We start from the raw sequence: 16076 nt of genomic DNA on the forward strand, positions 1-16076 counted from the left end.
CTACCTCAAAACTAGTGAATCAGAATCTTTGGGGGTAAAGCTCAGCAATCTGGGCTTAATAAGCCCTACAGGGATTCTAAAGCACACTAAAAGTATAAGAACTATTGATTTTTAATGTAGGTTTTATGGGTTATTGTCTGATGACCTATTAGTGGGGAAGGAAAACAAACACTGAGATGTCTAGTAAATTCTGTTCTCTTCAGTGCATCTGGTTTGAGGGTCACAAGATGCTATCTGTTCATGAAAAGACAAAAAAGAATATTACAAAGGATGGTTGCAGTGGCAAGCTGACTAATGCTTTCTTTCAGATAACGTGGGTGGTCATGGTATTTTGTTGACATGGGACAGCAAGTACTTGCTGATTGGAATGAGTTTCTTGTGGCTTTTATACCAATCATCTCTGAGACTTGATACACTGCATTCTCTATTAGGTTCTTGGTGGGCCAAGATCAATATTATTTATTATTGAAGGCAAAAACAAATATATCTCAATAAAATCTGAAAAATAAAAACAACAAACAAACAAAAAAACAGGTGACAGGTCAAACTTGACAGAGGCACACTTGAAGTCTTACAGGCATTTCTTGGTACTAAATAGTGTAAATGCTAGATTCAAGGGGTTGTTAATCATTTAAGCAAAGTGTAATTGAAAGCTACTCCATGAAGCCCAAAAGAGCGAAGTCATGAGGAAGGTGCAAAAACTAGGAAGTTATGAAATCCCAGATCAGTAACACCTGAATCAGTTACTGGTTCTGTAATGGCAACAGCAAAATGCTGCAGAAATTATCCGTGGGCATTAGAAGAACAGAAACCAGCTCATGATTAGGGAATAAAATAATTGGTTCCACCTGGGAAGAAATAAAAAACAAAAAGGAGGGGACATGGTGATGACTCAGTACTTCAACAGATCAGCCACACTCTCTCAGCCAATTAGTGATATAGCTGAGTGAAGTTGGACAGTTAAGGTGGGTGGGATAGATGGGGTCACTGCCATCCTTCAACAAAGCAGCTCTCATTTTACACCCTTCAAACAATTTATACCTATAGTTTTTATTGTAGATGTCTATGGGTTTTTAATTTCACTGTTAAATAAAATACTGAATTAGTATTCAGAGTACTGTATGTACGAGGAAATAATGATTCTTTTAAATAGGCATTTCTAATTAAGCAGGGTAGGATTTTTATTGCCTTGCTCATTTTACAGGTTGTGCTAAGGAGCGTGTTGCTCTCAGAAACTCAGTTTCCCCAATTATGATGAAGGCTCTTCTACAGATGCTTAGAAAACCAACCAAAACTTCAAAAACTCAGATTGGAATGCTTAGAGCAATTTTCCTACTTCTTAAACTCTAAAACTAGTGAATTTCTGACCTAAGATATACTGAATTCATTACATACAACTTTAAATAAAACACCAATTATCCAAAACACTCATGAGCCAAGATTTCTTTTTAAGACAAGATATTTTTTTACTCATTGTATGTTTTTTTATCTGGAAAACAAATCCAACACAGGAATTTCAAGAACAAAAAGGCTCTCAGTTACTAATGGATACTCTGCTTAAAGTTTATTATCTGTAAAATGGGAATGATGAAATACTTACCTTTGAACGTAAAATAATGCTTATCAAAATGTGTAGCATGGAGACTAGTCACAGGTAAACAGTAGCAAATGTTAAGTATTATATGTTTATATATGTGTACTATAAAATTACAAAACAAGGAATAACTATATTCAGCAGACTACAAAGATATTTTAAAGATTTTCAACAATATCCCAAATTAACAAGACTATATATTAACAGAGAACCCCATTTAATTGGTTTTCCTATCCATGGAGGTAGAAATATATTCAGCAAAATGACAGTGGAGAACTATAATACACTTATAACACACTTGGAGCCTAGTGTTTGGTTTCTAAATACAATTTTTCACTAAAAGGAACTAAAATTCCTTAGATAAATGGCTGATTTCTGAACTAGGGCAAGGAAAGTACAAGCCTGTGCCAGAAAATAAAGAAGTACTAAAAGACTAATGGGGTCATGTCAAAAAAGGGCTCCTGCTGGCTGAATTTGAGAAAATCTGACAATTAAAAAGAATGACAATGTTGAATACAAAAATAATCCTTGAATTCATAGTGATGCTCAAAAAGTGAAGAAGGAGGGGAAAATTGGGAAAGGTCAGAAGAATATCAGCTAATAAATGAAGAAGGATAACAGAACTAGAAAATAACCACTTTGCAATATAGCAAAGTAATAGTTACTTTCAGAAAAGTTCATCAACGAATGCTAAAACTACTAGGCAAAACATTGTTGGAGAACAGGAAATTCACCCATTCTCAATATATCATAGATCATTTATAAATTACAGAGAAAAAAGTCACCTCAACAATGGACAGAGGGAGGTGATCAAATTTAGCATCCCCAATAATAGAAAGAACTGATATGTGTCTCCTGATGTGACAAAAGGGAAACTACACATCACTCATGTAATTTCTTGCTCAAAATTTTTCAACTTAAATCTAACCATGAAAAAACAATCAGGTGAATCAGATTATGCTACATTCTATAAGACAACTGGCCAGATGCTTCAAAAATGACCACATCAAGAAAGAAAGCAAAAGGCAGGAGAAACTTTCTAGATTAAAGGAAACTAAAGAGACATGACAACAAATGTAATGTACCTTGATCAGATCCTGGATTGGAAAATAAAACTGTAAGAGATATCTTGGAGACAATTGGTGAGGGATGAAGTGCCATCAGGTCTGAAACTAACTTTCAAATGATTGAGTAAAATCAAGTATATACTAGAGAAAGGGGAATAAAGTAAGTGTAACAAAATATTAACCCTGGGTGGAGGCATAGGATTAAGAGCACTATTTTTTTCAATGTTTCTGAAGGGTTAGGTTTTTTCAAAATAAAAAGATGGGGAGAACCCATGACTAATCCTGAATTCTCCTTATATGGTGACAGATATTTCTAGCTTTGTTTAAATGTCAAGTGTTAATTTAACGACCTGCCTTCTTTTTAAAATTATCTTTTCTCATGCATTCCCCATCATCACCACATGCTCACCTTTGCCCATGACAAACTACCCCCAGTAATGTTCTCCGGCAAAACCTCCCAACTCTAGACGCTCCTGGACAACTGAGACCTCTCATCCCACCACTATATTAGAATCTATTCCTTGTTTTGCTAAATATTTGAGCATACATTTTTTATAGTAAACTTGAAATTTTTTTTCATAGATTAAAATATGTTGACTAAATGACTAAATGAACCCACCATCCATTCTGAAGTCACTCAAGACTTGCTAATTCCAAATTCCACATGCACTTTTCAATCTCCTCTCTTCACATTCTATGTAACATTTGACTGCTGACATACTCCTCATTCATTCACTCAGCCCTCCTCAAACTCTCTTGCCCCTTCTGTTCTGTAACATGGTTCTCCCCTGGTCTTGTCACAGTGAGAAACATTTAGTAATGGTTACAAGAACAGACTATGAAATCAGACTGCCTCGGTTTGAACCCTAGCTCCAATGCTTCCTAGTTACGTGATCCTAGAAAAGTTATTTAATCTCTTTACTTCCATTTTCCCCTTATATGTGAATCATAGTATCTTCTTTCAGAGGGTTTTTGGAAGGGTTAAAGATACAGAAAGCATTTATAATAGTGCCAGGCATCTAATAAACACCATGTAATGTATAAATCTTAGTTATTATTATTGCTATTACTACCTTTCTCCTCTGGCTGTTTCTTCTAAGTCTCTTTCATAGCCTTCTTTCCTTCCTTATCCTCTTAACTGTTTAAAACACTAACGTGCTTAGAGCTGTGACATCTACCCTTTCTTCATTGGAGACTCTATACTGTGGGTGATCTCCACATCCATGACTTCAACTACAATATATATATATGCTAATGATCACATATTTGTATTTCTAGCCCACAGCTCTCAAGTAAACTTAAAAACTATACCATCTACTGCACACGGCTTTCACCTGGGTGGCCCATCAGCATCTCAAGGGCAATATGTCCAAAGCTAAATCATTACCTACACGTTTGGCTGCACCTTGCTCCCGGGTTTCCTGATATAGGTGACAGTGGCTCCGGCCAGAAACCTGCCAATTCTATTTTCTAAATATTTCTATTCACCACTGCAACTGAACCAATTAAGGGAATCAGTCTTTCTCACTGGATAACTGAAAAGAGACTTCTTGCCTCTAGTCTAATTCACTGTATTACATTCTTCACATTGCTGCCAGAGTGAATCCCTTAACAAGAATATGCCCCTCCAAGATCTGGATCCTAACCATGCCTCCAGCCTCATCTATTTTACTATTAACTCTTGTCTCTATGCTCTAGCTGTCCAGGCCACTTTCAGATATGTGCCAAGCTCTCTCATCTTCTGGCCTTGGCATATGTTGCTCTCTCTGCAAAACAAACAAACAAACAAACAAACAAACAAAAACACATTGTCCCTTTATCTAACTTTTACATATTCAGTAAACTCAACTCATGGTTCCATTTTCTGGAACAACTTAAATTTGACACCTGCCTACCCTTCTACCCCATACAACTCCGAACAACCTTCCCATGAACTCCTGAGCAACTGATATTTACAACTTTAACAATACTTAACCAGGCTGTATTTTAATTGTCTGTACTTGTCGATGTCCTTCCCTGATGATAGAAGTATCTTTAATCTCTTATCCCTGGTACTTAAAGCACTGTTTAAAAATATTTATTGCACAAATATTCATTAGGCAGACTTCCTCAAAAAGAGTATGTTTTCAACTCTGCCTCAGAGATTCCTTTAACAAACCCATAAATAATCCAAACTCCAAGCCAGGTGCTTGGAACACTGAGACTCTTCTAAAAAACCAATTATGATGACAGCTTCTCATATTAGTTTAATACTTTTAAAAAGATTAACTAGAATAGGCCAGCATTCTTTGAAAACAGAAGTATGAATTTTAAAAAAACAGAATGGTAGAAGAAATTGCATATCCGGCACACCTATTTTCATTCTACGTAACACTTGAGAATTTTAAACTTCCATTCTGACACAGGCACCTTAAAGTAGTTCACATAGCACAGGAAAGACTAGAATAAACAAAGGGCATTTATTTAGGAAAAATATTAGGCATCTACACAGATTTTGGCATACAAACAAAAGTTTAAGGTTTAAAAAGTTCACTGCTCTGATAAAGTATAATAGACAAAGGAAATCAGTGATGAATCATGTGACCTTGAGCAAGGTATTGCTATATATGTTCACAAATTCATGCTAAGCAGTGATGCTACTTCCACTATGTCAAATTGTCTTGTCCAATTCTGTGCACATACAATTCTGTGTAAAACAATTTTTTTTAAAAAAAGGGACATCAAATAGGTGCTGCTTATACTCCATGGTCATGAGTCTTTACTAAAGTGGATTCATAGGTTTTTATTTACAGCCAGACCTGAGTTTATAAGTCTGCCCTTCCAAAGACCAGGACTTCATCACATAGTCAAGCTCACCATGCCTGGCTGCTCCTCACTATGCAGAAATCTGTCACAGTGAAATTCCTCAGTCTCCAGGATGGCCACAGTTTTCTCTCAATTTGGGAATCTCCAATAAATACAAAATGAAGTACCTGGAAGAGATGTTCTCTAAAGGCTCCATCCCTATTTAACATTTCCTTTCTAACCTGATGGGTTTAGAAATGATGTCCAAAGGGTCTCACAAGCATAAATTCTTTTACTTTCTAGGGAACCCTCTGAATGTGCATCTGCTGTAGAAATGCACAACAGAATCTTTGTTCTGCCACCCTCAGGGATGTGCACAGTGACTCATTCAAAAATTTCTCCAAGTACAATGGTGCCCTTTCGTCAACTCAGAAAAAAATAACCTCTGAAAATGTACATTTAAAAAGCACTATTCTAAATTCTGAAACAGGCTAATAAATGATCACAAGTACTATATTTTGTTTTTTTCAGTTCTAGCTCACTCTTTAACAAAAATAAGCTAGTTTTTAAAAAACTTTTTTCTGATTGCTAAGTGGGCAATTAGCACCTAGCTGAGCACATTTTTGCCCAGCAAAAGTCTTAATCATATGATGAAAGCTATGAAAAATTAAAACTGGCATTTATCTATATTTCTCTTAAGATTTCCTATAAATGCATTTTTGAAGCCATACAGAAAAGGAATTCCTGTTCTAAATTTCCTACATCCAAACTGCCTTTGAAGAACTGCCAGGTAAAACGCAGTTCACTTGTGGTAACTGTACTTTATTCATATTTTAATAAGGGATTATTAATAGCAAAACTCTTGTTATTTTGCCAAATGTCAACTGTCTTTTTTTATTCCAGCACTTCAAATATTAAGCCAATAGAAATCACTACAAGAATTTTAGGGAACTGCATTTTCCACATTCCTTTATTTTCTAAGGTCATTTTCTCTACATATATACTATGTGCAAGTATTGAAAAATGGGAATGGAAGATAAGGATATACAGCTCTTGTCAACAAGAAGCTTACAGTCCAGCCAGACACAATCATGCAAATAATCATAACACAATACAGTAATTATTATGGTGGAGGAAGGTGCAAAAAGACATGGGAACCCAGAGGAGTAGAAAAGTGAGGAAGTATACACAATTCTGCAGAAGCGCACTAAAGATGAGATTTCAGCAAGGAGTTCAAATTTGACGAGACAGATAATAGCTTTCCAGAGAGAGGAAACAGCAAGCTAACACTTATGGTTACCATTTATTAAACACTCATTCACAGGCACTTTGCAAAATACTTTACATAATATTATTTCATTTAGTCCTCATAACAATCCCAACAAGATATTCAGTCTTAGAGAAGTTAGGTAACTTGCCTAGGGTCACTCATATTCTCAGTGTTGAAGATTTGAAGTAGGCGAGTCGAAATGCAAAATTCCAGGGCCATAAACACCCCACCATACTGCTCCCATCCTATGTAGAGCACAGAGACAGGAGAGAATGTGGTATATGGACAATGGAGTTTTCTATAAATACTAATACCTACACACCATTCCAGAAGGCTTTAATTCAAGAAGTGAAGGGTGGGCCTGGACATTAAGTTTTAAAAATCTTTTAAAAAAATTAAAAAAAAAAAAAAAAGAAAAAGTTTATATATCCCCTAGGTCCAGAAGTACTGTTAGGATATTTACAAAAAATTAAAACGTGTGTTTGGGGTTGGGGGATAATAAGGCTAGACTACCAGGCAGAGGGTGATGAAGGATCTTTTTCCCTTCCCAACAGAGCCAAACAGACAAACACAATACATTTACTGCCTTCACTTTCTCAGGTCTTACTCTCTCTTCATTCCACTGTAAATAGGCTCACTCTTAATCAGTTCACTGAAGCAAGCCAAAGAATTTGTCAGTTCTTACTTTTCTTGAACCCTTTTCAGTAAATAACATTAGTGGTCAGTAATTTCTTTCTAAAATGACCTCCTGTAACAGCATGCTTCTGTTCCTCTCCTACCTCTGTAACTTTTTTCTTATCCTCTATTGCAGTTTTCTTTTCCTTCCCCCTTAATATCAGACAAGGAAAAAGGTCTGTCCTTGCCCGCTTCTGTTCTTACTCCACATTTTCATCTTGGACATTGCCACTAATCCCACGGCTTCACCTATGACTTACATGTTGTAGACTCCCAGACCAGCTAAGATCCCTAGCCTGGTTTGATCCAAAGCTCCAGATGCTTACTGAACATCTCTATCTGTATACCCTCTATGGATTGGCAAAACATTTTTCAAAATTGCAATCATTATCTTCCAACCCCAATTCCGTCAATTCTCCTTAATGATGCAGTATCATACATTCAGTTACACAATTAGAAACCAAGAAATCATCTAAACTTCTACTTTGTTCTTGCACCCAGTCCAAGTCTGCCCCCAACAAAAAGAAAGATTGTGCTAGCCTTGCCCTGCTACTGCACAGGCTTGAGAGGAACATAAGGACAAGGTGCCTCTTGGCCTTAACTTCAGTATTAGGGGCTGAAGGGCAGTTATCCCAAAAATAGGGCTGAACAGAGTGGGGGAGACAATCCAAAAGGGGAAACAAAAAGATGAGTCAGGATATAAAGGATAAGCAAATGGAGACCCAAGTAAAAAGCCCCGAGAGGAGGTTCTAAGTCCAGTTCATATGCAAAATTCAAAGATCCAAAATAGCTTCATAGTACTCTTGGTTGTTAAAACGAATACACACTATATGACTCACTCAAATGAAGTTGAAAAGCAGACACACCAACTCTAGGGTGATAGAAGTCAAAACAGTAGTTTCCTTTGGGAAAGGGTACTGATTGGGAGGAGGGGAAAGGGGAAGTTTCTGGAAGGCTGGTAATATTCTATATTGTGATTTGGGTGGTGGCTACACAGTTTATATTCATAAAAATTCATCTGGCTATAAACTTAGGATGTGTGGACTCTACATGTATGACAGTCAATTTCAAAGCCAGGACAAAAAGTCTGGTGGGTGGCAGACATTCCCATTCCAATCAGTGACCCTGGAGGGCTGATTCTACCTCCTCAACATCTCACTATCCCATCTGCTGCTGTCACCAATGAGTCCAGGAACTTATCTCATACCTGAACTACTAATTTTGTTTCCTGCAAGTAGGGCATCCACATCTCCTGGTTTCCCTGTTGTACTGGTATAACCGCAAAAGCATCCCAGTTTGGACAAAATGTTATATGTTCACCCCACTAGACTAGAGATCTCCCTACCTCGTCTAGCCCTCCTCCAATTATCTTCAGCAATGCCTACAAAGTAATCTTTATAAAATTGATTTCATTTCCAGGCTTCAAACATCCACTGGTTCATTCGTTTTCCTTCCAAGATGGAGTCCAAATACCTGAAATGATCCAGCCCTGCTAGTATAGTCAACTTCCAAATTTAATATCCAACACCATGTACCAACTCCCCACCAACACCCTGTACTTCAGCACAGTACTTCATAATCTTTTTTATCATTATCACTCCCCTTCCAAAGAGCCTTTTTTAGATATTGCTTCTAATAACTACCCCACCCCCAATTAAATACTAAGGAATAACAATTGTCAGGCAGGGGTAGTTTTTGCTTTCTTTGTGTAAGTGCATACATATATGGTAATGTATAAAATATATAAACATAAAATTTGCCATTTTAAACATTTTTAAATGTACAATTCAATGGCATTAATTACACTCACAATGTTGTGCAACCATCACACAACCACATTTCCAAATTATTTTCATCACCCCAAAGACTCTGTATCCATTAAACAGTAACTACCCCCCTCAGCCTTCCCCCTTCAGCCCGTTAACCTTGAATCTACTTTCTGCCTCTATGAATTTGCCTATTCTAGATATTCATGAGTAGAATCATATAATATTTGCCCTTTTGTGTCTGCTTATTTCACTCAGCATATTTTCAAGGTTCATTCGTGTTGTAGCATGTATCAGAACTTCACTCCTTTTTATAGCTGAATAATATTCCATTGTATGGATATACTACCATTTGTTTAACCATTCATCTGTTGATGGGCACTTGGGTTGTTTCCAGCTTTTGACTACTGTGAAGGCTATTCTGAACATTCATGTACAAGTAACTGTTACCTACGTCTAGACAGTGGGAAATTATTAATAAATTCTAAGCAGGAGTTGAATACGGTCAGATGCAAGTATTAAAAGGTTCACTCTGGCAGTAATATGGAAAAGCAACAACAACCGACTCAAGCAAAAATCCAGGTGTAGAAACAGTGAAGAAGCCTGAACTAGGATGTACTAGAGCTGGTGAAGACGAGGCAGAGAGAGACTGAGGAGGTAAAATCAACAAAGTTTAATAGCCAATTGGATAGGGGGAGGAAGACAGGACAAATCAAGAGTGAACACACCCAGATTTCTTGATTGAGCAACTGGACCAGTCACCAAGAGAACATTAAGGAGGGGAAATAATGATGGCTTCAATTTAGGACAAGTGGTTGAAGAATCTGGGGGACACCCAGGAAGTAATGTCTGTTTGGTGGCTAGATAAAGGGTCTGAAGCACATGAAAGACACTACCCTGGATGTCCAAAGTCAGCAGCTCTAATGAGTAGAAAGCATTCTCTTTTTAATACATAAGGACTTTACAAAACATATTTCTAAATTTTGTCTTAACATATTTATTGATCATTTAAAATGTGCAAACCATAGTGCTAAGCACTTGGGGGTAGGGAGAGTAAAGTGGAATAAACCATAAGAGAAATGTAAGGAGTTCACCATGAGGTAAAGAAGAGGGCTAGAGAAAGAATGGTGTTGAATATGGATTGAGTTGAGAAGCAGCCAAGTTCAAGGTCTCAATTTTGGTGTGTGATTTCTTCAAGTAATTTTGTAATAAAGAGTCAAAATGAATACCTTAACAGCTTTTGTTGTTTTAGAACACTTAGCTTCCCACAGATTATTCAAGTCTAAATTCTCCATACAAAAATCGTTGCAAAGTGGATAAGGGTATTAGAGAACTAGCTTAGGAAAGACAGTGTGCCATGGAAGCTGGTTCTAGAAAGTAGACGAAATAGCCAGAAAAGTAAAAAAAAAACCTATGTTAGATTCTATCTGAATGGCACACTTTACAATATGTTTCCATATTCAGTGTCTGGCTCACTGGGAGTATGTCTGGGTTGATAGTTTTACCTAAAGACAACATTACAAAATAAAGGAAACATTCATTTTGTTCCAGAATTCATTAATTATATGATGCAAATATCTGATTATGAGACACCACTTCTTATTTATTTGTATATTTTTCAAATGCTTTGTACCCTGTAGGTATTCAAGGAAAAATAAGGTGAATGAAAGGATGTTATCCTCTTCTATTACATTCTTTATTTGCTTGGCCTCTAAAATACCAGCACACTCTCCTGGTTTTCCTCTTACCTCACTATTCCCCTCTCTGGTTTTCTCCTCTTTCCTCTGACCTTATAGTGACTGAGCACTCCAGGCCACTCTGTTCCACTTCTATTCTCTACTTACACTTACTACCTTGGTAATTCCATCCAGTCTCATGACTTGAAATAGTATTTATAAATTAATGACTATAAAACTTTATCTCCCACCTAGTCCTCTCTCCAGAAGTATAAATTTGTCTATCCCAACTGCCCACTCAATATTTTGAATGGACATTTCAAAACTGACATGCTTAAAACTGAGCCTCTGACCTTACCCCAGAAACCCAGTCTTCCTGCAGCTTTCTCAATCTGACCGGCAGCTCAAACTCTCTTTGATGATGTCTTCCTTTGCCAGGCCTGCTATGATAAATAGTACACAATAGGTTGGCTTAACATCTAGAATTTACTGGCTCACATTTTAGAGGCTAGAAATCCAAAATGAAGGGGGATCAGCAAGGAAATACTTTCTCACCAACGTCTTCAGTATTCTGGTGCTGGCTTGCCTACCATCACATGGGGAGCTCTCACTCCTTGTGTCTTTGGTTGACTTCCAGCTGTGGCTCCTCCCTATGGCTTTCTCCATCTCCTGGCTTCTACTTTCTTCTCTTTATAAAGCCTCAAGTAACATGGATTAAGACCCACCCCCATTCAGTTGGGTCACACCTTATAAAAAAAAAAAATCTTCAAGAAATGGGTTCATACCCACTGTAATGTGAAATAAGATTAAGAACATGTCTATGTTGGGGTACATAATTCAATCTGCCACAGATGGTAACTCCAACACTCCAGTGTTTCAGGCCAAAAATATTGAAATTGTGTAGACTCTTCCCTTTCCTCAAAGTCCATATCTAATCCATTAGCAAATACTGTTGGCTAAACCTTCAAATCATTTCATAATTCGACTATTTCTCATCACTTCCATTATCCTCACTCTAGATGAGTTACCATCATCTCTTTACCTGATTTAATGCAATAATCTCCCAATAGATCTTCCTGCTCCTGTCTTTGCTCCTCTACAGTCTACTCTCAACACAGCAGCCAGGGGACTCTCTAAAAAATGTTAAGTCAGATAATGCTATGTTTAGCTTCAGAACCCTTTAGTGGCCACCTCATTTCATATAAAATAAAGGACAAAGAATTTACAATAATTTAGAAAGTGCTACATGATATGCCTCCACCCCTTTCCACCAGTACTGCCCCTCTGACTTCATCTCTCACTCACTTGCTCAGTCCTCTCCAGTCACTCAGAGCTCCTTGCTATTCCTTGAATGCCCCATAATTGCTCACATCTTCGGGCCTTTGCAACAACTTTTTCATCTGCTTAGAAAGCTCTTTCCCTAACTCTCTCCATGGCTAAGTTTATCACATGCTTCAAGTCTGCTCAAAAGTCATCTCCTCAACCAGGACAACATTGACCACCTTATTTAAACTGCAACCCAGCCCTCAACTCTTGCTTCCAATCCTCCTTACCCTTTTTTTTTTTTTCATAGCAATTATGGCTTCTAACAAATAATGTAACTCACTTGTTTATTATATTTATTACCTGCCTTCCTCCTCCCAGCAACCCTCGTAACATTAAGTACCACTAGGGCAAGCCTAACACAGACTAGTGCCTCGGGCTGCTAGACTATCAACAAATATTTGTTGAATATATTTATAAAAGATGCTTAAGAGCCCATTAAAAGAATAAGGAACTTCTAAAAACAGAAATGAACTTGTGGGAGTTTCATTAAATTATTTATCATAAATAAGTCATCACTAAAATTCAGTTTAACGTTTCCTTCTTCATACTTTTGTATCCCAAACAAATTCTACACTCATTAAAAGCACTGGCAATAATCTAGCAGTTAACATGTTAGGCTGGATGTCAGGACTTGAGTCTGTCCACCATAGGCAGGTGTTTAGCATTCTGTTGAACAATGTTGCTATCAGTACAAGATAAAGTACTTAATACAGCACACATTGGATAGCATAACTAGAACAGTTTAGAACATTCCTAAGACTCAGAAATAGGAAACTTCAAAGTAGGCAATTCTGCCATTAAAGGGAAGTAAGATTTTCCCATTAGAACATGAATTTGGTATAAGCAATGCTTAAATGTAAAACTTACATTATACATCTTAAACCTTGTATACTATTTTCTAATGATATATAAACTATGGCACAATTCGCCCATTCAAGGTGAATGCCTTCAATCAGTTCAAACTAACTATAAGAATCATTACAGGGAAATTAAGACACAAGGTCTTAATTAAGCACGGCCCTCAAAAAGAGGACTCTGAAAACTGGCAAACTCTGTCATATTCCTATCCAAAAATTAGGATCTCCAATAAAGTCCGACCCATCACAACTTCATTTATGGCTTGAATAATTTCATTGTCCCAAAAGGGCCACCCAAAGTTAATGAGCACTTTCTATGCAAAACAATTTAAATGTGAAAAACTCAAAGGTAACTCAGAAAGAACCAAAACATTTCATTTATTCCAACTATAAACAAGACAATCCACAATTCATTCACACTGTTGTTGTCTTTTGCTTTATGGCTTAGTAAACATACAAGTTATTATAGAAACTTGTCCAAATCAAGGAAAATCTTCCAAAAACGTTTGAAGTTACCTCTCTGAAAACAAGCCTTCAGATCAAACGAAAATCTTCTAAGCTGATGCCATTACTGTTAACCCAATGCAAATGCTGGATTCAAGCAAATATTGGATCCAAGCACAAACATTATAAAACTTCCCACGGACAGTCTGAAAAAGTACCTCCAGAATTCATCTTTAAATACGCATCACCCAACAAAGAAGTCACCTGACTGTATGCAAACTTTTAAACTGAATTTGCAAACTTTACTTTTTTTCAGTCAATTGTACAATATTTCAGGGACCTTTAAACAAGTTATTTCTTAACATCGCTGTTACCGTTTATATACAATTTCTACCTCGCTTTTCATAATATACCTGAATCTACGGGCAATCTTACTCCGAGACCCACATTCTACCCTCTGAAAACACGATTTGGTAATGTACTTTCTTACAGAAGCTACTAGGAAGTCACGGGCAAGGACGGGTATACAAGGGAAAGCGGCATCGCAGGCAGAAAAGGCGGTGCACACTTCTTCACTCCGCCCGCGAGAGGGGCCCAGGTCAGGGCGAGGAGACGGGAAGAACAGACAGCTCGACAGCAGGTGCGAGACTCTGGAACGAGCGCAGTCGCCGCGGGCTTCGGACAAACAGGGAGATGCTGTCCGTTGGAACGCGGGACATGCGCCAAGGTTAGCCGGCCTTACCTCGGGGGTCCGCTCGGGAGGCTTCTTCTTCAGCGCCTGCCTAGCGCTAGGGTCCACGGGTGAGTTCATGGCCGCGGTACCGGCCCCCGTACTCCCCAGCCTGCCCTTAGCAGCCCACACGTTGACCCATTTACCCTAAGTAGAGGGTCTGCATCTCGTCCACCACCTAGAACCGGAACTCCGCACCGGCAAGGGCCGGTGCCTAAGCAAACACCCCTTTGCAACGCCCACCCCTGACTACAGCCCACGCGCAACTGGCCGGAGAAAAACCCGCACGGGCGGGGGGGAGGCGCGTTGCCGTTGCGCATGCGCAGCACGCGCGCACCCGGAATTGCGCGCCCTAGGGAGTGACCCCTCCTCAGTGACGTAAGAAGTGGGGCGGCACCAGGTTAGGCCTTTTCCAACCCTTCTTCGTGAGATTTAAAGTAACGTCGCGAGACCTCACCTAGGCCCATCATGGGATTTGCCTCAGAGTTGCTACTTCGGCCCCCCAGCTTCCGGGGAAGGGCCGGAAACGCGTTGTGAGGGCGAAGCAGAAGAATAGCATGTTGGGGCAGACTTATAGGTAATATGTTTTGTGTGGAGAGAACTGTCCGCTCTCAAATCCGGAAGCCTAGCGCGTGACCAAAGCCCGAAACCGAAATTACACTTCTTGTGACGTCCTTCTTTTGGAGAATGTGCAAAAGTCGAAGCTGCTACCCAGCAAACAAGGCCTTTCACGCGCCTACTTCCTTGCGTTTCTCCTGATAAAACCTCTCTCTTGAGAAAACGGCCCATCGAGCTGGTCTTCCTGTCCAAAACGGACATCCTAGGATCAAGGCAGTGAAGGCAAAGCTTTGCGACATTGAATGGGTGCGCGACCGCGGTTTCTGCCGCCAGCTCCCCGTTACTGCTGGTTCGCCGAGCGGGGTCAGGATGCGTGCAGGTAGTTTTCAAATGATAACCCATGCCCACCCTGCATAGCTCTCCCCCCGGCCCCTCCTCTCAGGTAGCTGGGTTTAGGACTGCCTGGATTCACGAGTGGCTGCTTTCACACTGTTTTACATTCTTGTCTTTTTACCAACAGGCCAGATACAGCCAGTTTCGATTTATTTAGAGGCCTGTTAGTTACAGTAACAGTTCACTAGTTAGAGCTGCTGCAGAGCGTAAAATCACTGACAATTTCAGTATCCACAATTCCAAGTATAGTCCTTTACACACCTCAGTGCACGAGAGAGTCGTACTAATCACACAAAGCCTCACTTTATAGCCACCACTGAATTTTAAGCTCCTTGAGGGCTGTGGCCACATTTGGGTAAATATTGTATTTTTCACAGCAATTAGCATTGTTCAGTAAAAAACTTGATTTATGATTTTGCGCTTTTTAAAAAAGAATGATTCACAGTAAATTTTTAATGATATGGCAAGAATAAAAATTTATATTTTACAATAACAATGGCGGGGGGGAGGGAGGGATTCAGCCTACGATACTTACCATTTCTGGGACCTGGTAATGCCAGCTGTTAATATGATTCTCTTTTCTGATGGTCCTTGGGCTTCCCCAAACTTGAAGTTTTCAAGATAATATTAACACATTTCTTTTTCCAGTACTGGGCAATAAGCTTACCAGAGAAGTTGTGGCTCAGCTACCCTAGAAACTGTGGAAAGATCATAAGGCATTCCAGATAACCGATTTTCATATTTTGTGTATAAATATATCTTCTCAAAAGTCTGCCCAGTCTGTGCAGCTTGCTCTCATATGTTCAGAAGACAGAGCAATAGATGATGGATGATAGGGAGGAAGGGAGGGAGGGAAAGAAATGGTGGCGTGACAGGATGTTTAAGTTGGTGGATTGGGGTATTGGGGGGGCGGGGTATGCTGGAGTTCCGTGTATG

The 16076-nt window shown here is 38.9% G+C and overlaps 1 protein-coding gene across 3 annotated transcripts in view; it reads right to left on the minus strand.

Moving 5' to 3' along the window:
* RAPGEF6 (Rap guanine nucleotide exchange factor 6) overlaps positions 1–14524 on the minus strand; it is a 279739-nt gene extending 265215 nt beyond the window's left edge. For 2 of the 3 annotated variants that reach the window (XM_037802242.1, XM_037802244.1), the window contains exon 1: positions 14202–14270. In XM_037802242.1, coding sequence (XP_037658170.1) covers positions 14202–14270 — 69 coding nt within the window. Of the gene's footprint in view, positions 1–14201 lie in introns of all 3 variants that reach the window. The other variant, XM_037802240.1, reaches the window with a different exon arrangement.
* Positions 14525–16076: the final 1552 nt, after the last annotated feature.

This window comes from Choloepus didactylus, chromosome 13 (assembly GCF_015220235.1).
Source record: "Choloepus didactylus isolate mChoDid1 chromosome 13, mChoDid1.pri, whole genome shotgun sequence".
Lineage (NCBI taxonomy): Eukaryota > Metazoa > Chordata > Mammalia > Pilosa > Megalonychidae > Choloepus > Choloepus didactylus.